Raw genomic sequence first — 24,362 nt, forward strand, 5'->3', positions numbered from 1 at the left:
CTTTTTAATATCCTTAGTCTTTAGATGTGTATTTTCTTAATATTTAATAAAAATGAATGTTTGTACTTGTTGAGTCTTTTGTACATTTTTCATTATATGATGATATAAAGAATAATTACTCTAGAACATTGATACTGCATTACTGACATAGAAAATTGGAAAAAAAGGAAAAAAATGTTTTATAAAGTATATATAAAATATCTGCAAAATTGCTATGATAAACACAGCAAAAAAGAAGGTACTTAGCTTGTAGATTGGCCTATATATGTGAGCCCAATGGCAACATCAAGGTGTCCTTCAAAGTTGGGTTCCAGTCCTTATATGTCACTTCTCCTGGGCAAAAACAGCCTACAATTTATGGGGCAGCAGTGCACCAGTTAACTTACCAAGAAAGTCCCTAACATGTGTCTTGCGCATTTTTAACTTGCTTTTCAAGGGGGTTAGGGGACTTTCTTGGTAATAATCCTGGCTTCTTTGACCTATGGGTAAGAATATGTGTTTGGCAAATTTTACACAATAATTCTATCAGGCTTGACATATTCTGACTTGTAATCAGTTGTTGCAGTGGAAGATTATCTGATCCATCCCATCAACTCCAGGACCTTGAGATACTTCTTATGGAGCCTCTCCTTAGGTGTCCCGGCTGTGTGTTTTGGGTCATTGTCATGTTGGAAGACCCAGACATGACCCATTTTCTATGGTCTTATGGAGGGAAGGTGGTTGTTGGCTAAAATTTCACGATACACGACCCCATCCATCCTCCCTTCAATATGGTGAAGTCGTCCTGTCCCCTTTACAGAAAATCACCCCCAAAGTATGATGTTTTCCCTTCTATGCTTCACGGTTGGAACAGTGTCCTTGAGGTTGTAGTCATCCTTCTTCCTCCTCCAAACACAGCGAGTGGATTGGATACCAAAAGTTCTATTTTGGTTTCATCTGACCAAATGATCTTCTCCCATGCTTCCTCTGGATCATCCAAATGATCATTGGTGAACTTCAAACAGGCCTGGATATGTGTTGGCGTGAGCAGAGGGACCTTGTGTGCCCTGCAGGATTTTAATCCAACTGTGGAGTGTGTTACTATTGGTAATGTTTGAGACTGTTGTCCCAGCTTTCTTCAGGTCATTGACCAGGTCCTCCTGTGTAGTTCTGGGTTGATTCCGGACCTCTCAATTATACTTACCCCAAAAGGTAAGATCTTGCATGGAGCCCCAGACCAAGGAAGATTGACAGTCATATGTTTCTTCCATGTTCTATTAATTGCGCCAACAGTTGTTGCCTTCTGACCAAGCTGCATGCCTGTTGCCCTGTAGCCCATCCCAGCCTTGTGCAGGTCTACAGTTTTGTCCTTGGTGTCCTTAGACAGCTCTTTAGTCTTGGCCATGGTGGAGAGGTTGGAGTGTGATTGGCTGTGTGGACAGGTGTCTTTTATACAGGTAACGAGTTCTGGATTAGTACATCTGCCCCAGTGTTTTCACTGTAGGCAGGGGCTTTATGGTAGGAATGCTTCTTCACAGTAGGCAGGCATGTTCTGTCGTGCTTTTTAGTGCCGGACTTTGATATATACAGAATATTTCCTGGTCCTTAAGAGTTTACCATCTAGACCAGAGATAAAAGGAGTTGTGAAGATATGAGGAAGTCTTGAGATTTAATGTACTTGTGACTAGGGTCCAAACTGAAGAAGCAGGAAGATAACATCAGGGAATGTTATAGCAGAAGGAATTTGACGCCTTTCAGTCCTTCCAGTCACAAAGAAAAGAGCGATCTGAGGAGAAGACATGGACAGCGATGAGATGAGACGTTTTATTAAGAACTTCAGTTTTGATCAATGTAAGAAAGGAAACCAAGGCTTCAACTGCATCCTCATCCAACTCTTTGGCCTCTTAGGTAATGGGAAGTCGTCATTCATTAACACCTGCATCTACGCCTGGAAAGATTGTGAGTTCCGGAACTGGTCAAAGGCAAGGGGTGAAGATGGAGGATCGACTACAGACAGAATCCCGTATGAGCTGACAGAGAACCTCACCCTGGTGGACAACAGAGGTTGCCGCACATTGGAAGACAAAGAATCTGGAGTCATCTATGCTCAGCTCGGTGAGTACTGAGGGGTCAGAGTCAGTTTTATAAGGAGCATCGGGAGAGAATGAAACTAATTCTGATAGAGCGGAGTAAATCACTTTGAAGTTAATAAAATTTGCCTCAAATATCATCAGAAGTTTGAATTTGGCAGAATCAAACTTTTTTTATTGCGATTCACAAAAATCAAGCAATTTTGTTGCACTCAAAAGTGCTGGGAAGGGTATAAAATTTATCAAAAATGATAAGTCGTCTCTTTCCAGCCCTGAACTTGTCCAGGCAGGTTCCCACATGGTCACTCCAATATTCCAAACCGGTCACAGACCACCTGTCTTCATGCCATGAGTCCGGTCATGACTTTGGCATCTCGGCCAGCACCTAGGCCTTGTGACATCAGGACATCACATGAAGCCTAGGCTCAACTTTTGATATGAATTTGCTAATTCAAAAGACAGGGTGAGCAGCACGGACTGGTGGCATTGGTGCAGCAGAGCAGGACAACCGGATGCTACATAGAATAGTGAAATACAGTAGAACTGGAAATGCAGGATGGCAGGTCAAGCGGTGCTAGATGCGCCAGGGCCAAATGTGCAGTCAGGGCCTTGATGCAGTCTTGTGATAGCGCACAGGAACAGCAGAGATGAGTAGGCAATCAGGCAGCAAGCAGGAGTGCGGAAAGCACATGGGAAAAGAAGAGTAAATGTAAATAGCAAAGACGAACTGGTTATTAGGTACCTTCATAGTAGAGTTGAGGGTGTGGACATCAGCTGAGTTGGTAGTAGGAGCATGATACTGGAGAGCACTGAGGAACACCTGAGTAGAGTAAAGCACATGGCAGTAACATACTCTACTACCGGCATACTCGAAAAGGATACCCGAGGTTCCTCCCAGACTACCATAATAAACCGGCATGCACTGGCACAGAGGGAGGTTGCCATAAGATGGGTGAGGAGGACCTGGGACAGGTGAGCAACACTGACTAGGTATAACTCAAGTCTTGACATTGGTAATATGAAATACGTATATTTTCAACATGCCAGTACTTTAGCCTAGTAAAACATGTTTATAGCTAAAAAAAAAAGTTGTGTTCTTTGTGATGCCCCATTCTGAGATCTAGAGCTTTTTTTATTTTTTTCGTCAACAGCAGTATGAGGGATTATCGGCCTTTGTGGGATGGCTTGAAGCTTTTATTGGTATTAATTTGGGGTGTATAATTTAGTGGAAGAAAAAAAAAAATAAGATTCTATCAATGGTAAGTGTTTAAGCTTTAATAAAGCTAAGTTTTCTGCCTCCCTCCTTCTCCTGGGAAACCAACAATAATTTGATTACCTTCCATAATGTCGCCTTGGACAAGCAAACTATCTGGTCAGGCCGATGTAGAGTTACAGGCAGAAGCTCACGGCAAAGCTGAGATGATCCATTTCTGTTGTCTTCCATGAACATCCAGGCCTTTGAGTTCCCGAGCTCACCAGGGTGCTCTTTTTTTCCCATAATGTGCCAAACTGTTGAGTTGGTCACTCCTGACATTTCTGGCCTCTTTAATGGATTTCTTCTTTTATTCAGCCTATTGATGATCTGTTTCTCTTCTATTGAGAGATTCTCTAACCACATGTTGTGGTTTCACAGCAACAGCTTCCAAATGCAAATGCCACGCCTGGAATCAGCTCCAGACAGTTTACCTGCTTAATCAAAGATTGATTAAGGAGGGAATAACCCATTAAAGAACTTCTGAGATTAATTGTCCAAGTACTTTTGGTCCCTTGAAAAGAAGCAGTTCCAAAACCCTTAGAACCATAGAATCCTAGAATGTTAGCACTGGAATGGACTCGTGTCCAACCCCCTGCTCAATGCAGGAGTCACTAAACCATCTCAGACAGATGTCTGTCCAGCCTCTGTGTGAAGACTTCCATTGAAGGAGAGCTCACCACCTCTATCGTGGCAGCCTCTTCCACTAATTGATCACCCTCACTATTCTGACTCTCCAAGGCAGTATGAGTCTTTAAATCCTTAGCCATCAATCTCTTAGATAACTGAATGATGGTTGTACTCACCTGCCAGGCGTCCTCAGTTCCAACTCAGCCACACTGACTTGTAATAAGAGTCCAGGAGAAACAGAGCTGATATTCTCTGAAATCTTGTATTAAGTACAATGCAGCAGGAGGAACGAGTAATCCCAGAGAGGTACACATGTGCATCCAAAGATGGCTGCAGAAAACTGATCCTGAAGAAGGGAGGAGCAAGGGCCAACATCACCAACTACAGGAGGGAAGAAGGGCCAAACTTCAGAAGGCAGAGCTCCTCCCTAGCACCAGCAGAATGAAACATACATAACAAGTGGTTCCATCCATGGCACACGACACACTGTCAGAAAGTGTTTTCTAATCTATATCTTATTGTTCACTTATTATTGCAAATGGTAATGTTTGTATAAAACTGAAATTAATGAAAAAAAACATTTTGTTGGTAATTCGATTCCATTTTCTTTGTACAATACCTGAAATCAAGGAGTAAAAATAGTAAAATAGTGTCACCTACAGGTTTGGAAGACGGCTCCCCTCTGCTCCTCGGATTATCCGTCTGTGGGAACACCGTGCACAATGTGTGATGTTACAACCATTTCATCCATGAGTCTCCTCCTACACGAACTCTTGGCTGACACGGTTTGCTGGTCATGAGTTACGTAGGAATGCGTTATCAGAATTAGCTGCAGACGCCAAATCCCATTCTTCAGGTGTTTGGACACAAGCCGTGAAGGGACCACTGAGCATGGGCAGGAATACAAGAGGAAAGGAGCCTTAGAAAGTGCGAGCAAGGTTCTTCTGCTTATTGCAAAAGTTCAGCAAACTCAATGCAAGAGGAACAAAGTTCCCATGATCCCCATCTTCACCACTTCCCAGTTCGGCTGTCCGCGGAATGGAGATGATGGTTATGTCTTTACACTTACAATATATATATGTCTTCGCCAGGTAACCTGCTGCCTATTGGTGCAAGAGTGGAATGGGGAGAGGGATTCGGACTTACAGAAAGAATGGTCAAAGCCGAGAAACTGGTCAAAACCTCAGATTTCGTCTTCCCAGTATTTGTACACAGGTGAGTACAAGACCAGGCACCAACACATCGGCTCAATGCTGTCACACTAGACAGCCAGGGGATCCCGATATCCCCCCACCGCTTTTGCCGAGCAGTCACACACCAGCTCTGCTACCTACAATTGTAGGGACAATCATAAGGACAGTTACACAATTGACCGATGATTGATGGACGAGGCCGCGGCTGCTGTGGCTACTAGGCCAGATATTTGCTCCAGTTTGTTGATGTCTTTTTTAAAATGTGGTGCCCAAAACTGGACACAATATTCCAGATGAGGTCTGACCAAAGAGGAGTAGAGGGCAATAATGATTTCACGTGATCTAGACTGTATGCTTCTGTTAATACATCCTAGAATTGCATTTGCTTTTTTTGCTGCTGCATCACACTGTTGACTCATATTCAGTCTGTGATCTATTAGTATACCCAAGTCTTTTTCACATGTGCTGTCACTTAGCCCTATTCCTCCCATTCTGTATATGCTTTTTTCATTTTTATTGCCCAGATGTAGTACTTTGCATTTCTCCCTGTTAAAAACCATTCTGTTAGTTGCTGCCCACTTCTCCAGTTTATTTAGATCTTTTTGAATCCTCTCTCTTCTCTAGTATTAGCTATCCCTCCTATTTATTGGGAACTCACAGTTAACATATAGTATATAAACACACGGAAATAATATCTATATATATATATATATACACACACACACACGCATATACTGTACATACATACATACATACTCTGGTATGGTCCCTGGTAGCTTCGCAATAACCCAACAACTAGCTGCCACCACCAATCGTTCATACAGGCCAAATGGGCACCAGTTGATAGCTTCGTTCCTCTTGCTCTATTACATTTTATATATTTAATCTGAAAAGTAGGCAGTGTTTAAAAAAAATATAAAAAGCTGATACAAAATGGGAACAATACAATATGTAGAATTACATAAAATAAAAGGGATAGCGAAAGAGAATTCCGAAACCTGTGGTTGCAGGAATGGCTCTGGTCTTCAAGGAAGAAGCTCTCCTTTGCTCCTTTGAACATGGAACACTTATAAAGCAAACTGATAATTATGAGGTGATGCTTAGTGATGCAAGTAATTATGTTACGTTCGCCACTTCATCATAATGCCAGAAATATTTCTCCCATAGCTGTAGGACCTATGCCGGTCACAGAAACAATATTCATAACTTCAGCTCCAAAATGTCTGAGATCATTCATCTGAAAAGCAGAAGAGTTCATTCTAGAGATGAGCAAGTAGTGATATATTTGGATTCGGGGAAATGGGCAGGAATAATTTCTAATATCTGTGCATTCATACCGAATAATGAATCCAACGCAAGTCAATGGGAAAAAGCTGAAATGGATGAGAAAGAGCTAAAACTAAATGGGAACAACATGTTGACCTCTCTCCAAATGTAACATTTTTGTTTGTGGCTGAAAAGTTCAATTTTGGTCTCATCGCTCCAGATTCCCTTGTTCCAGAAGTTTGGTTGTTTGTCTCTGTGCCGTTTTGCGTATTGTAGGTGAGATGCTTTGTGGCATTTCTGCAGTAATATCTTTCTTCTGGTGACTCGACCATGCCGCCCATTTTTCTTCACGTGCCTCCTTATTGTGCATCTTGAAGCAGCCGCACCGCTAGTTTTCAGACAGTCCAGTATTTCAGCTGATGTTATTTGTGGGTTTTTATTTTCATCCCGAACAATTTTCCTGGCAGTTGTCACAGGTGAGGATGTTACCTTTAGTAGCCATTCACACCCATTTGTGTCAACTTCTGCGTGTGTTATCAGGGCGCAATCACCAGGGTATGTGAACTTTTGATCAGGGTCATTTGGATGCTTTGGGTTGACATTATGATGTAAGAGAAAACACAGTAGTCTGACAATAAATGGCTTCACCCAACCACTGACCATGAGTGCAGAAAAAGTTTTGGTGTTATCATTCATATTCTCTGAAAAAAGGCCAAGAAAGAAAAAATTCTGCTGGGGTATGTAAACTTTTGAGCACAACTGTATACCCTATCTAACCAACAATTTGTGCACAGACATATATGTGTGGCGCCCCTGAGGCTCAGCCGCCACAGAGGTACTGCACCTCCTCCTGAGGTGTGGTGCCCCACCATCCAGGTAAGGTGGAGACTCCTGACCACACTCCAACACCTGCACCCTACATCACAAAGTAGTAAAGCAAAGCACCTTCGGCGGCTCCCTGCTTGGAACACGAAACGTGCTGGGAGGTGGGTGGAGTTAGTTTATATTACAAGGAGTGGGAAGAGTTTAGGATGAGAGGTCAGTTGGTTGGTTAGAGAGTTGGAGAGAAGAAGATCTCTGGAGAGAGGGATAGATGGATGGAAGTGCTGCAGCAGATCCCAGTGACCTGGTCCTGCTGGCACAGGAAAGGAAGAGAGAAAGGGCAACAGACTGAAAGCCTGACTCTCCATAGAAAGAAAGATTAGTGCGGAACGTGAGGACCAAAAGAGAACAGAGGACGTGGGTTAGAAGAGAACCCTTCCTCGAAGTTCTAAGTGCAAGGCCGGCGCCCGGTCCCCGAGGTTGTATGGATACTAATGGTCCTGCAGCAGACACCGGAGAAATAGAAGTAGTGACCACATTATTCCCACAAAAGACTTGGGGGCACAACAGCAACTAGATAGTGAGCTGGGACTCTATAAGAGGAGACGTTCAGAAAGGCACATGTCGGCGGAGTGTTGGAAAGGAGTATCCCATCTGGCCTGGAGGTTGACTGAGTCCCTGACGCGGAGGACACGGCACGGAGGCAGGCACCTGTTTGTTCAACAGACTGTGAGTAAAGCTTTGGAACTACATGCCCTGGTGTCCTCCACTCATTCCTGCGCCAGCCCGCCCAGCACTGCTACATCCCTTGTGCCAAACACTACACCATCTACGTGTCACTTCACCTACTTTGCCCTGGGACTACAGCCCTGCCTGTGGAGAGCTATAACATCACTGCTGCACCACACCATCCGTCCCAGAGGATCTGTCTGCAGCGTCGGCTTACATCTCCATTGCCGAACACCACAGGTGGAGTCACAAATCACTTATAAACTTTCACCACAATAAGCACAATGCCTCAACCCCCCTTTTACATGGGCGCCCAGGGCCATGGACTGGGTCACCACTGCTCTGACATTCCCATTTGAGAGACCGGCTCGGTACCGAGTACCCCACAGCCCTGGGAGGGCGACCCATATGCTAATGTGGTTGCTGACTGTTGTGTCTGTTCAGCTGCAGGTTGTGGGCTGGAGGCCTCAGCGCCTCCTTCCTGAACAGCAGATTGGGAAGGAAAGAACACAGGGGAAGGGGCAGTGGTTTCACCATCAGACACAGATTTTGTACCCAGGCATTCAGCCCTCTACTGGGGTGTTTGGCTTCCATGTGCTTCTGCATTCTGGTGGTGATCAGGTTGGCACCGTTCTTGCCTCTTCTCAGCTTGGTTTGGCAGATGCTTTGTTTAAAGGAATTTCAGAAAAAACTGCCATACAGGGGAACACCGCATCCTTGGCCTCTTATCTAGCCGAGTGCAGGGGCTCTGTGAAACAGTTGACTGAGTTCTAACTCTGGGCAAACCACTACCTCTTCTTGCCCATTTTCATACTACGGATCCATCCCTCTCTGCACTGCTGTGCTCACTAGGCGTGCCACCGGGTCAGGTTGAATCAGTGGCCTCATCATCAACCACGTCGTCTTCCAATTCCTCAATCTGATCCTCCTTCTGAACTGCGATTTGATGCTGAGCTGATGGCAACTGTGCCTCATGATTGCCTTCCACCTCTTCAGATATCAATTGACCTTCCCCAACGTGGCTTTTTCCTGGCTGTGAGTGCTCAAATGTTTGGGAATTACCACACTCCATCTCCTCAGGGCCCTCTTTAATGGTGCACATTGAGAGCCCTGACAAATTGCAAGGGAATGTAAACAGTTCCTTAGAGTGGCCAGCATTGGGGTTATATCTCTCCTGGGACTCTTGATGGTGGGAGGCCTGCTTGAGGATTGTGAGGCCCAGCCTCATGGCTACTGAGACTGGAGCGTGTGGAAGACTTCATAGTGTCAACACACTGGAGCCTTTGTCTGCCATCCAACCCACAACATCCTCATACTTGTCTGGGATCATCAGTGGTGTAGCGCGCTGACCAACTTTTGCCAGGAACCTAGAAAGAGACCCAGTCACCTTCGGATCTGTCACACAGCCTTGGTGGGCACCACCACATCCACGTCCCATAACATCACCCTTTCTCATATTGAATGCATTATGCTTATGAAACCAAAAAATACTGGCTTTATTTTTCACAAGTACCCTCACAAAGGTCTTATGTACAAATTCATTGTGTCTAGCAAAGTGTGGCTATTTTTCTTGGACAACGCCGCTTGATTATACACTACAGCAGACTGACATTAATTACAGGTAAAAAGTCACGTTTGAGTATCTCTGCAGGCCTTGTGCCAGTCACACAACTACAAAAGATACGTTATTTTTTAAACAATTTTTTTTTGGGAGGGGGGGTTTATGGGTCGCCCTCCCAGGGCTGTGGGGTACTCGGTACCGGGCCGGTATCAGCGGGATGTGTCACGGCAGCAGTGACCGGTCCGTGGCCCTAGGCACCCAATTGATAGGGGAGATTGAATGGTGGAATGTAGTGGATTAAATGAATAGTTCGGGACGCCACCTGTGGTGTTCGGCAATTGAGATGTTAAGCCGACGCTGCATGCAGATCCTCTGGGACTGGTGGTGTGGTGCAGCAAAGATATTGAAGCTCCCCACAGGTGGATCTGTAGTCCCAGGGCAGTGTAAAGGAGATGATAGTTGGGAGACGTGAATGGTGCAGTGATGTAGCAGTGTTGGGGGATGTTGGTGCAGGAATGAGTAGAGGACACAAGGGCTTGTAGTTCCAAAGCTTTACTCACAGTCTGCTGCACAAACAGGTGCCTGCCTCCGGGCCGTGTCCTCCGGGTCAGGGGATCAGTCAACCTCCAAGCAAGATGTAATGCTCCCTTCCAACACTCTGCCAACATGTGCCTTTCTGAACGTCTCCTCTATAGCGCCTTTGCGTGAAGTACTCCAAGTACTGAGTTACACTGGAGTTCCTCCTGTTGGATGTTCCCAAGAACTCTCCTTGTACGGCAGACAGCTGTAGCCTGCTTCGGGGACTCCTCACTCCTAAGTCCCGGCTCACTATCCCAGTTGCTGTTGTGCCTCCAAGTCTTAGATGGGAGTAGTGCATGTACAGCCCACTACTCCACCGGTGTCTGCTGCAGAACCATTAGTGTCCATACAACCTCCGGGACCGGGCCCCGGCCTTGCGCTGAGAACTTCTAGGCAGGGTTCTCTCCTAACCCACATCCTCTGTTCCCTTTTACTCCTACGTTCCGTAATAGTATGTTCCTTCTTATGGAAGATCAGGTTTCTCTTCCATGTCTGTCTCTTTCTTTCCTTTCCTGTGTCAGCAGACCCAGGTCACTATATTCTTGTATTCTTGTACATAGGGGGCAGTATTATAGTAATTATATTCTTGTACATAGGAGCAGTATTATAGTAGTTATATTCTTGTATATAGGGGGCAGTATTATAGTAGTTATATTCCTGTACATAGGGGGCAGTATTATAGTAGTTACAGTGCCTACAAGTAGTATTCAACCCCCTGCAGATTTAGCAGGTTTGATAAGATGCAAATAAGTTAGAGCCTTCAAACTTCACACAAGAGCAGGATTTATTAACAGATGCATAAATCTTACAAACCAAAAAGTTATGTTGCTCAGTTAAATTTTAATAAATTTTAAACATAAAAGTGTGGGTCAATTATTATTCAACCCCTAGGTTTAATATTTTGTGGAATAACCCTTGTTTGCAATTACAGCTAATAATCGTCTTTTATAAGACCTGATCAGGCCGGCACAGGTCTCTGGAGTTATCTTGGCCCACTCCTCCATGCAGATCTTCTCCAAGTTATCTAGGTTCTTTGGGTGTCTCATGTGGACTTTAATCTTGAGCTCCTTCCACAAGTTTTCAATTGGGTTAAGGTCAGGAGACTGACTAGGCCACTGCAACACCTTGATTTTTTCCCTCTTGAACCAGGCCTTGGTTTCTTGGCTGTGTGCTTTGGGTCGTTGTCTTGTTGGAAGATGAAATGACGACCCATCTTAAGATCCTTGATGGAGGAGCGGAGGTTCTTGGCCAAAATCTCCAGGTAGGCCGTGCTATCCATCTTCCCATGGATGCGGACCAGATGGCCAGGCCCCTTGGCTCAGAAACAGCCCCACAGCATGATGCTGCCACCACCATGCTTGACTGTAGGGATGGTATTCTTGGGGTCGTATGCAGTGCCATCCAGTCTCCAAACGTCACGTGTGTGGTTGGCACCAAAGATCTCGATCTTGGTCTCATCAGACCAGAGAACCTTGAACCAATCTGTCTCAGAGTCCTCCAAGTGATCATGAGCAAACTGTAGACGAGCCTTGACATGACGCTTTGAAAGTAAAGGTACATTACTGGCTCGTCTGGAACGGAGACCATTGCGGTGGAGTACGTTACTTATGGTATTGACTGAAACCAATGTCCCCACTGCCATGAGATCTTCCCGGAGCTCCTTCCTTGTTGTCCTTGGGTTAGCCTTGACTCTTCGGACAAGCCTGGCCTCGGCACGGGAGGAAACTTTCAAAGGCTGTCCAGGCCGTGGAAGGCTAACAGTAGTTCCATAAGCCTTCCACTTCCGGATGATGCTCCCAACAGTGGAGACAGGTAGGCCCAACTCCTTGGAAAGGGTTTTGTACCCCTTGCCAGCCTTGTGACCCTCCACGATCTTGTCTCTGATGGCCTTGGAATGCTCCTTTGTCTTTCCCATGTTGACCATGTATGAGTGCTGTTCACAAGTTTGGAGAGGGTCTTAAATAGTCAGAAAAGGCTGGAAAAAGAGATAATTAATCCAAACATGTGAAGCTCATTGTTCTTTGTGCCTGAAATACTTCTTAATACTTTAGGGGAACCAAACAGAATTCTGGTGGTTTGAGGGGTTGAATAATAAATGACCCTCTGAATAAACTTTTCACAATTTTAAAAAAAATTAAACAAAGAAATAAGATTCTTTTTTGCTGCAGTGCATTTCACACTTCCAGGCTGAGCTACAGTCCAAATGTCACAATGCCAAGTTAATTCCGAATGTGTAAACCTGCTAAATCTGCAGGGGGTTGAATACTACTTGTAGGCACTGTATATTCTTGTACATAGGGGCAGTATTATAGTAGTTATATTCTTGTACATAGGGGCAGTATTATAGTAGTTATATTCTTGTACATAGGAGCAGTATTATAGTAGTTATATTCTTGTACATAGGGGCAGTATTATAGTAGTTATATTCTTGTACATAGGAGCAGTATTATAGTAGTTATATTCTTGTACATAGGAGCAGTATTATAGTAGTTATATTCTTGTACATAGGGGCAGTATTATAGTAGTTATATTCTTGTACATAGGGGCAGTATTATAGTAGTTATATTCTTGTACATAGGAGCAGTATTATAGTAGTTATATTCTTGTACATAGGGGCAGTATTATAGTAGTTATATTCTTGTATATAGGGGCAGTATTATAGTAGTTATATTCTTGTACATAGGGGCAGTATTATAGTAGTTATATTCTTGTACATAATGTAAGGGCAGTATTATAGTAGTTATATTCTTGTACATAGGGGGCAGTATTATAGTAGTTATATTCCTGTATATAGTGGGCAGTATTATAGTAGTTATATTCTTGTACATAGGGGCAGTATTATAGTAGTTATATTCTTGTACATAGGGGCAGTATTATAGTAGTTATATTCTTGTATATAGGGGCAGTATTATAGTAGTTATATTCTTGTACATAGGGGCAGTATTATAGTAGTTAAATTCTTGTACATAATGTAAGGGCAGTATTATAGTAGTTATATTCTTGTACATAGGGGGCAGTATTATAGTAGTTATATTCTTGTACATAGGAGCAGTATTATAGTAGTTATATTCTTGTACATAGGGGCAGTATTATAGTAGTTATATTCTTGTATATAGGGGCAGTATTATAGTAGTTATATTCTTGTACATAGGGGCAGTATTATAGTAGTTATATTCTTGTACATAATGTAAGGGCAGTATTATAGTAGTTATATTCTTGTACATAGGGGGCAGTATTATAGTAGTTATATTCCTGTATATAGTGGGCAGTATTATAGTAGTTATATTCTTGTACATAGGGGCAGTATTATAGTAGTTATATTCTTATACATAGGAGCAGTATTATAATAGTTATATTCTTGTACATAGGAGCAGTATTATAGTAGTTATATTCTTGTACATAGGGGAAGTATTAAAGTAGTTATATTCTTGTACATAGGGGAAGTATTATAGTAGTTATATTCTTGTACATAGGAGCAGTATTAAAGTAGTTATATTCTTGTACATAGGGGTAGTATTATACTAGTTATATTCTTGTACATAGGAGCAGTATTATAGTAGTTATATTCTTGTACATAGGGGAAGTATTATACTAGTTATATTCTTGTACATAGGAGCAGTATTATAGTAGTTATATTCTTGTACATAGGGGAAGTATTATAGTAGTTATATTCTTGTACATAGGAGCAGTATTATAGTAGTTATATTCTTGTATATAGGAGCAGTATTATAGTAGTTATATTCTTGTACATAGGGGGCCATATTATACTAGTTATGTTCTTGCACATAGGAGCAGTATTATAGTAGTTATATTCTTGTACTTAGGAGCAGTATTATAGTAGTTATATTCTTGTACATAGGAGCAGTATTATAGTAGTTATATTCTTGTACATAGGGGAAGTATTATAGTAGTTATATTCTTGTACATAGGGGGCAGTATTATAGTAGTTATATTCTTGTACATAGTGGTAGTATTATACTAGTTATATTCTTGTACATAGGAGCAGTATTATAGTAGTTATATTCTTGTACATAGGGGAAGTATTATAGTAGTTATATTCTTGTACATAGGGGTAGTATTATACTAGTTAGATTCTTGTACATAGGAGCAGTATTATAGTAGTTATATTCTTGTACATAGGGGAAGTATTATAGTAGTTATATTCTTGTACAAAGGAGCAGTATTATAGTAGTTATATTCTTGTACATAGGAGCAGTATTATAGTAGTTATATTCTTGTACATAGGGGAAGTATTATAGTAGTTATATTCTTGTACATAGGAGCAGTATTATAGTAGTTATATTCTTGTACATAGGAGCAGTATTATAGTAGTTATATTCTTGTACATAGGGGCAGTATTATACTAGTTATATTCTTGTACATAGGAGCAGTATTATAGTAGTTATATTCTTGTACATAGGGGAAGTATTATAGTAGTTATATTCTTGTACATAGGAGCAGTATTATAGTAGTTATATTCTTGTACTTAGGAGCAGTATTATAGTAGTTATACTCTTGTACATAGGAGCAGTATTATAGTAGTTATATTCTTGTACATAGGAGCAGTATTATAGTAGTTATATTCTTGTACATAGGGGAAGTATTATAGTAGTTATATTCTTGTACATAGGAGCAGTATTATAGTAGATATATTCTTGTACATATGGGAAGTATTATAGTAGTTATATTCTTGTACATAGGAGCAGTATTAAAGTAGTTATATTCTTGTACATAGGGGTAGTATTATACTAGTTATATTCTTGTACATAGGAGAAGTATTATAGTAGTTATATTCTTGTACATAGGGGAAGTATTATAGTAGTTATATTCTTTTACATAGGAGCAGTATTATAGTAGTTATATTCTTGTACATAGGGGTAGTATTATACTAGTTATATTCTTGTACATAGGAGCAGTATTATAGTAGTTATATTCTTGTACATAGGGGTAGTATTATACTAGTTATATTCTTGCACTTAGGAGCAGTATTATAGTAGTTATATTCTTGTACATAGGAGCAGTATTATAGTAGTTATATTCTTGTACATAGGGGAAGTATTATAGTAGTTATATTCTTGTACATAGGAGCAGTATTATAGTAGTTATATTCTTGTACATAGGGGTAGTATTATACTAGTTATATTCTTGTACATAGGAGCAGTATTATAGTAGTTATATTCTTGTACATAGGGGAAGTATTATATTAGTTATATTCTTGTACATAGGAGCAGTATTATAGCAGTTATATTCTTGTACATAGGGGCAGTATTATACTAGTTATATTCTTGTACATGGGAGCAGTATTATAGTAGTTATATTCTTGTACATAGGGGAAGTATTATAGTAGTTATATTCTTGTACATAGGGGAAGTATTATAGTAGTTATATTCTTGTACATAGGAGCAGTATTATAGTAGCTATATTCTTGTACATAGGAGCAGTATTATAGTAGTTATATTCTTGTACATGGGGGCAGTATTATAGTAGATATATTCTTGTACATAGGGGAAGTATTATAGTAGTTATATTCTTGTACATAGGGGAAGTATTATAGTAGTTATATTCTTGTACATAGGAGCAGTATTATAGTAGCTATATTCTTGTACATAGGAGCAGTATTATAGTAGTTATATTCTTGTACATAGGAGCAGTATTATACTAGTTATATTCTTGTACATAGGAGCAGTATTATAGTAGTTATACTCTTGTACATAGGAGCAGTATTATAGTAGTTATATTCTTGTACATAGGAGCAGTATTATAGTAGTTATATTCTTGTACATAGGAGCAGTATTATAGCAGTTATATTCTTGTACATAGGGGCAGTATTATACTAGTTATATTATTGTACATAGGAGCAGTATTATAGTAGTTATATTCTTGTACATAGGGGAAGTATTATAGTAGTTATATTCTTGTACATAGGGGAAGTATTATAGTAGTTACAGTATATTCTTGTACATAGGAGCAGTATTATAGTAGTTATATTCTTGTACATAGGAGCAGTATTATAGTAGTTATATTCTTGTACATGGGGGCAGTATTATAGTAGTTATATTCTTGTACATAGGGGAAGTATTATAGTAGTTATATTCTTGTACATAGGAGCAGTATTATAGTAGCTATATTCTTGTACATAGGAGCAGTATTATAGTAGTTATATTCTTGTACATAGGGGAAGTATTATAGTAGTTATATTCTTGTACATAGGAGCAGTATTATAGTAGCTATATTCTTGTACATAGGAGCAGTATTATAGTAGTTATATTCTTGTACATAGGGGAAGTATTATAGTAGTTATATTCTTGTACATAGGAGCAGTATTATAGTAGTTATATTCTTGTACATAGGGGTAGTATTATACTAGTTATATTCTTGTACAGAGGGGCAGTATTATAGTAGTTATATTCTTGTACATAGGGGTAGTATTATACTAGTTATATTCTTGTACATAGGGGACAGTATTATAGTAGTTATATTCTTGTACATAGGAGCAGTATTATAGTAGTTATATTCTTGTACATAGGGGAAGTATTATAGTAGTTATATTCTTGTACATAGGGGAAGTATTATAGTAGTTATATTCTTGTACATAGGAGCAGTATTATAGTAGCTATATTCTTGTACATAGGAGCAGTATTATAGTAGTTATATTCTTGTACATGGGGGCAGTATTATAGTAGATATATTCTTGTACATAGGGGAAGTATTATAGTAGTTATATTCTTGTACATAGGGGAAGTATTATAGTAGTTATATTCTTGTACATAGGAGCAGTATTATAGTAGCTATATTCTTGTACATAGGAGCAGTATTATAGTAGTTATATTCTTGTACATAGGAGCAGTATTATACTAGTTATATTCTTGTACATAGGAGCAGTATTATAGTAGTTATACTCTTGTACATAGGAGCAGTATTATAGTAGTTATATTCTTGTACATAGGAGCAGTATTATAGTAGTTATATTCTTGTACATAGGAGCAGTATTATAGCAGTTATATTCTTGTACATAGGGGCAGTATTATACTAGTTATATTATTGTACATAGGAGCAGTATTATAGTAGTTATATTCTTGTACATAGGGGAAGTATTATAGTAGTTATATTCTTGTACATAGGGGAAGTATTATAGTAGTTACAGTATATTCTTGTACATAGGAGCAGTATTATAGTAGTTATATTCTTGTACATAGGAGCAGTATTATAGTAGTTATATTCTTGTACATGGGGGCAGTATTATAGTAGTTATATTCTTGTACATAGGGGAAGTATTATAGTAGTTATATTCTTGTACATAGGAGCAGTATTATAGTAGCTATATTCTTGTACATAGGAGCAGTATTATAGTAGTTATATTCTTGTACATAGGGGAAGTATTATAGTAGTTATATTCTTGTACATAGGAGCAGTATTATAGTAGCTATATTCTTGTACATAGGAGCAGTATTATAGTAGTTATATTCTTGTACATAGGGGAAGTATTATAGTAGTTATATTCTTGTACATAGGAGCAGTATTATAGTAGTTATATTCTTGTACATAGGGGTAGTATTATACTAGTTATATTCTTGTACAGAGGGGCAGTATTATAGTAGTTATATTCTTGTACATAGGGGTAGTATTATACTAGTTATATTCTTGTACATAGGGGACAGTATTATAGTAGTTATATTCTTGTACATAGGAGCAGTATTATAGTAGTTATATTCTTGTAAGTAGGAGCAGTATTATAGTAGTTATATTATTGTACATAGGGGCAGTATTATAGTAGTTATATTCTTGTACATAGGAGCAGTATTATAGTAGTTATATTCTTGTACATAGGGGGCAGTATTATAGTAGTTATATTCTTGTACATAGGAGCAGTATTATAGTAGTTATATTCTTGTATATAGGAGCAGTATTATAGTAGTTATATTCTTGTAAGTAGGAGCAGTATTATAGTAGTTATATTATTGTACATAGGGGCAGTATTATAGTAGTTATATTCTTGTACATAGGAGCAGTATTATAGTAGTTATATTCTTGTACATAGGGGGCAGTATTATAGTAGTTATATTCTTGTACATAGGAGCAGTATTATAGTAGTTATATTCTTGTATATAGGAGCAGTATTATAGTAGTTATATTCTTGTAAGTAGGAGCAGTATTATAGTAGTTATATTATTGTACATAGGGGGCAGTATTATAGTAGTTATATTCTTGTACATAGGGGGCAGTATTATAGTAGTTATATTCTTGTACATAGGAGCAGTATTATAGTAGTTATATTCTTGTATATAGGAGCAGTGTTATAGTAGTTATATTCTTGTACACAGGGGGCAGTATTATAGTAGTTATATTCTTGTACATAGGAGCAGTATTATACTAGTTATATTCTTGTATATAGGAGCAGTATTATAGTAGTTATATTCTTGTATATAGGAGCAGTATTATAGTAGTTATATTCTTGTACATAGGGGCAGTATTATAGTAGTTATATTCTTGTACATAGGAGCAGTATTATAGTAGCTATATTCTTGTACATAGGGGGCAGTATTATAGTAGTTATATTCGCTGTGGAGGGACACTCGGGTTCTCATGTGCCAGTGGTAATACTTAATGGTGGTAATGATCAGGTACATTGTCCCCCTGTCGATGTTACCGTCAGTGGATGGGACTCCATAGATAATGTCAGGGTATTTCAGGGACAGCAGTCTGGGGATTTTCAGCTTGGTCGATACTTCCGTCCATATTTCCCTACCTCCCCAGCAATCACAAATAAAATGCTCCATGGTTTCCTCTTGCTGACAACCAAGGGGACAGTTCCGATCCAAAACACTCAAATATTTAAAGTTCCCCCTCACAAAGAGCTTCCCATGTTGCGACAGCCAAGCAATGTCAAAAAACTTTGCTGGAAGTCGCCTCCCGTTGAGGAATCGGAGACTGTCCTGAAGGGTCCTGGTGGCACAATCTCTTAGGGCCAGTGGAGAGTAGAAGAAAGTCCTACATATATGAGCACACAGATCTTTCCTCGTATTACTCTCAATGTAAGATTTCTCCAGTCCCCACCTCCTAACACACTTCAGACCATATTCCAGATACTGGGGGAGGTGGTCAACTGTCCATCTCCTCCTCTTGAGACTGCCGCCTCGCACCCAAGATTCCGCAAAAGGCAATATCCAATACCTGATACTATTCGCCCACAGGGAGCTACTGTTTGAATCCATGCTCCCAAAATTTACTTTCAGAAACAAGGAGTCAAAGAAAACCCTTGGATTTAACATATCCAGCCCGCCCTCACTCCGCTGTAGGTACGTTATTCCCCTCTTTATCAGGTTCATCCTGTTCCCCCACAAGAGCTGGAAGAACAGGCTGAGGAGCCTCGCCGAGAAAGATTCTGGCAAAGGAAAAACGACAGAGACATACAAGAAGACGGGGACCAGGTAAGTCTTCAACATAGCAACCCTTTCTCTGTAAGTCAGCCTCCAGTTCTTCCATCGCTGAACCTTTGCATTTCCGGTCTCCAATTTTTCCTCCCAATTTAGGCTGGCATTATCTTCCCTCCCAAATTTCACCCCTAAGATCTTAATATGGGTGGAGGCCTTAACAAACTGCGGCAGATCAAAGTCTGGGTCAGATTGCAATGTCCACAGAGCTTGACTCTTCTCAAGGTTGACCAGAGACCCGGAGGCCTCTGAGTAACTTCTGATGGCCGCAGACAACATCTGCACCTCATGAGGATTAGATATCACCAGCGTCACATCATCCGCGTAGGCAACCACCTTCAGAGGCAAGCAGTGGGGGACCGGCACCCCCCAAAAGTTACACTCCTGCAGTGACCTCAGAAACGGGTCTATGGCAAAAGCATACAGGAGTGGACTCAGCGGGCAGCCCTGTCTCACCCCCGCCTCAACTCCAAAAGTGCCACCCTGCCAACCATTAATCAGAGGAAAGCTCACCGCCTCTCTGTACAAAGTCTTCAGCCAATCCACAAATTGTCCTGGAATACCATACTTTGACAAAGTGGCCCACAGATAGTCATGATCAACTCTGTAAAAGGCTTTAGCCTGGTCCAGCCTGACAACATATCTCCCACATCGCAGAGCTTTACATCTCTCAAACATCTCCCGTATCGAGATGACCGCTCCAGAGATGTTCCGCCCTTTTACTGTGCCAAACTGAGAGCCTACCAACAGTGCCGAGGACAAACAGACTAACCTAGAAAACAGGATCTTTGCCAGAATCTTCCTGTCAACATTCAAGAGGGCAATTGGCCTTCAGTTCTTGATGTCGCTCGGCTCCTTACCTTTAGACAGCAGAATTAATGAGGACACTCTCATGGATGGAGGTATCAGGTGATTTTCTAGACAATTTTTGTAAACATTCACAAGAATTGGAGCCAGGAGGTCTCTGAATTTCTTATAAAATTCTGCTGTTATACCATCCGGACCTGGTGCCCTCTTCAGATGTAACTTATCAATGGCCTCCTTAACCTCCTCCACCGTTAATTCTGCTGTCAAAGGAGAAAAGTCCAGATCATTAGTATCAGGCGCTGGAGTTGCCTCCAAGAACTGAGTCATTTTATGTTTATCCAAAGCCTTCCTCTGAAACAAGTCAGTATAATAAGATTTCACAACCCCAAGGATACCCTCCCGAGATTCCTGCAATACACCCTGGGAGTCAATGAGACCTGTGACCAATTTATTGGCCACCCGCTCCCGGCAATTCTCAAAGGGATCAGGTGCCCCTAAGACCCCATAATCCCCTTCAAGAACCAAGGAGGTATACCTGCTGTACTGATACTGCCTTATCTCAGATTTCAGCCGGTCGATCTTCTCTTGGTTACCCCCGCCCTCCGAATACAGTGACTCCAATTTTTTGCGCAGCCTTAGGTACTGGCTATACATACTCCTGCCTTTCTTAACTGACAGTCTATTCAAGAGGTATCTGATATCATCCTTGACGTCCTCCCACCAGTCGGCCATGTTGTCATAGAAGTCCACTCTCTGTAGATTACCCTGCAAAAGGGAGTGGACACAACTCTGGACAGAGACATCATGGAAGAGGCTAGAATTGAGTCTCCATAACCCCCTACCAACATCAGCTCGCTTAGTGGCCCCCAGTCAGAAATATAGGGCAAGATGGTCTGAGTATGGGACGACTCTCTCACTCATGGCACCAATGACTTCCATGGGACTTACAAAAGCCAGATCTATTCTACTGCTTCTATTGGAGCCGGAATAGGTTAATTTTGGCTTTCGTCCTCCCCGTTTAAAGACGTCACCTAATCCGGCCTGCAGGACTATGTTATTCAAGATCCTACCATCCCTCGTCACGGTTCTACCTGAGGAGCTGTCACCAGATGTCAGTATGGCATTAAAGTCCCCCACCATTATCACTGGAAGAGAGGTGAACAGATAAGGCTTGATATCATTAAATAACTGTATCCTGTCAGTCAACGTCTGTGGCCCATAGATGTTAATAAGCCGGAGTCGCCTCCCATGGACAGTGACTTCCAGGACCAGACACCTTCCCATAACCACCTCCGTCATCCTGTGTACTGTCACATCCCTGGTGTTAAACAGAATGGCGACCCCGGCGTACGGCTCCACAGCCAGTGACCAAAAAGAGGGACCAGACCGCCATTCCCTCTCAGCCTCCCTCATGAGCCCCTGAGTCGTCAGCCGCGTCTCCTGCAGAAAGATGACATCTGCGTCCAGGTATCGGAGATGGTCATAGACAGCGTGCCTCATCCTCCTCACCTTAATGCTGTTCACATTACTGGATGTTACTTTTAATGAGAAGTCTGCCATCACAATACCACAACAGAGGAGCAGAGATGTAAAAGCCGCCATCATAAGTCTGGGTCACAGATGTTCTGACAACCACCGGTCTCCATGTCAGACTGTATCTCATTGTCAGCAAGTACGGGCTTCCGTTTTGTAGGGGGATGGTCCGCTACGTCCCTGTCATACTCAGTCTCTATTCTTTTTATCTCTTCCTCCAAGTCCCCATCAGACTCAGACAAAACATCAAACTTATTGGACACGACCATCACACCTGCTGAACTCTGGACTTTTTTCCTGCCACCCTGGCTAGTGACATACTCCTCCTCAGGTTTACGGGAGGCCTTGTCCTTTTTTTTCCTTTTTACCTGATTACAGCAACTTTCTTCAGCTAGAGATGGTGATACTGAAGTGGTGGCTGTATGTGGCTGCTGGACCTGAGGGACGACCTCCATGCTCCCCTCTGTACCCTCTGTGTAAAGCTGCTCTGATGTTACCTGAGCGGACCCCTGGTGGACCTCTGACCTGGTCAGTACTGTCCCTGACATTAAAGCCTCCTCCTCCTGAGCCTCTGTCCCTGTCACTAACTCCTCATCAGGAAGGAGCTTGCAAATATTGTGCCAGGCATCTGGACAGTCCCTGTGAGGGTGGCCGATCTCCCACAGAGATTGCATTTGATGTTCTGGCAATCTGCCGCTAAGTGGCCGACTTCCCCGCACAGGCTGCACTTTACCACGGTACAGGTGTTTGCCAGATGACCCACTTTACCACACTTAAAACACTTTCGTGGCTGCCCAGGGTAGAAGCAAACCTCCTTCTCCCTCCCGATAAAGAAGGAGTTGGGTAAGTGAGCCGTGATATTGTTGTGCTGGCGCAATTTCACCAGCACCTTCCATCCACCAGTCCATATACCGTCCTCATCCCTGTTTTTGGTGAGGTCGGAGACAAGGTCACAATGCCTCCGGAGCCACACCACAATGTCCTGTGGGGGAACAGCCCCATTCCAAAAGATGATGTTAACCGTGGCAGTATCCGGCTTAGATATTGGAATGAAGCTGAACTTATTCCAGCCATCAGTGTCCCTGAACTTGGGGAAATTGGCCCAGAATCTGTCCAGATCAGACATAAGCTTAAAGCTGATATCATAGCCCTGTCTGTCTGGCAGATTGATGACCGCCAAGATATTAACCGGCGCAAACCCCATCTGGTGGCACAGAAGCTCCCTGACCACCAGCCTCCTGTCCGGCAGGTCCTCCTTGGCACCTCTGTGCCTGAACCGCACCACATTCCTCCTTTTGAAAGCCTGCCCGGTGTAATTGGCGCTGGAGGTAAAGGATGGAGCACCGCGGCTCCAAACATTACTGGGAGGGACCTGTGGGGCCACACTGGGCTGACTGACAGGGCGAGGGTCTGCAGCAGAGGGGCCTGTTACACCTTGTGTGCTGGAAACCAAAGGGGGGAAATCACAAACATTTTGCACATTAATATCAACATCATCATCATCAATCTCAATAGCGTCATCAGGATGCGCAATGTCCACCACAGTCTCTGTACCCCCTTCAGCCCCCAACCCCACATGAGCAGTATCAATATCCCCAGAATTAGTGCTCTCCTGGGCTCCAACAGTAGATGCAGTCTCATGTCCACTGTCATGCTGTTGTGCTGGGCATGCTGGGACTTGTGGTACCGCTGGGATCTGAGCCTCTTGCTCCTGTTTGGGGTCTGCCGCAGGTAGTTGCGGCTGCTGGTGCAGTATCTGACCCTCCTTAAAACAGAAGCTAGCGGGCTGCAGCACCGGCCGTACCTGCTGCCGGGTCCTCCCTGGGACAATGTCTGTGCGGGAGCCAGCAGAGTCCTGCGCGCAGGACCTAAACCGCTCCTGGTTCCTATATGTCTCTGCCATGGGCCCCATCCTTGCCAGCACACAGTCCATGTCCCGCACCACAGTCGCCAGCTCTACCCCCAGTGCATTCAGTCTCTGGTCATATACAGAGTGATCCCCAGGATTAGCAGCCTTCACCTTGTAAATGCAGTCAATTTCCATTTGCAGAAGATTCCTCTGCTGCTGCAACTCACCCATCCTCCTGACCAGTCCTGGTATCTCCTCTGCCAGCTGTAGCTCCGGGGCACGCGGCGGCTCCTTCTGGGGTCTTGCTTTAGGGGTTGACACGTTGGTTTTTAATGTCGCTGGTTTTGTGACTCCAGCCTCCGCAACACTTTTACCGCTGCCACCAGCCTGCAACCTCGTGTGTCCAGAGCTCGCCATGCTGGTCACCACATGTCCCAGCTGAAGGTTCTCCTGGAGTGTTAGCTTCTCCAGAGATGTCCGTCTCTGTCTGCCTGGAGTGAGCTGCACACCTGAAGGTGGTGATGGACTCTGCCTCACCTTCTGTGCAGCCACCTGCCCTCCAGCACTCAGGTTCTCAGCAGAAGATGCCTTCTGGGATTTCCTTCCAGGCTCTGGACACTGTTTGCCTTGACTGGCCGACT

The 24,362-nt window shown here is 42.3% G+C and overlaps 1 protein-coding gene across 1 annotated transcript in view; it reads left to right on the forward strand.

Moving 5' to 3' along the window:
- The first annotated feature begins 1,661 nt into the window (after window positions 1-1,661).
- Window positions 1,662-24,362, forward strand: part of LOC141073128 (uncharacterized) — a 47,471-nt gene continuing 24,770 nt past the window's right edge. Inside the window, exons 1-2 of the mRNA XM_073560486.1 lie at window positions 1,662-2,094; window positions 5,043-5,166. Of these exons, the coding sequence (XP_073416587.1) occupies window positions 1,779-2,094; window positions 5,043-5,166 (440 nt within the window). The 5' untranslated portion in view covers window positions 1,662-1,778. The remainder of the gene's footprint in view (window positions 2,095-5,042; window positions 5,167-24,362) is intronic.

Source organism: Dendrobates tinctorius, unplaced genomic scaffold (assembly GCF_039654945.1).
Source record: "Dendrobates tinctorius isolate UK_male_01 unplaced genomic scaffold, ASM3965494v1 ptg000297l, whole genome shotgun sequence".
In the NCBI taxonomy this organism is placed as follows: domain Eukaryota; kingdom Metazoa; phylum Chordata; class Amphibia; order Anura; family Dendrobatidae; genus Dendrobates; species Dendrobates tinctorius.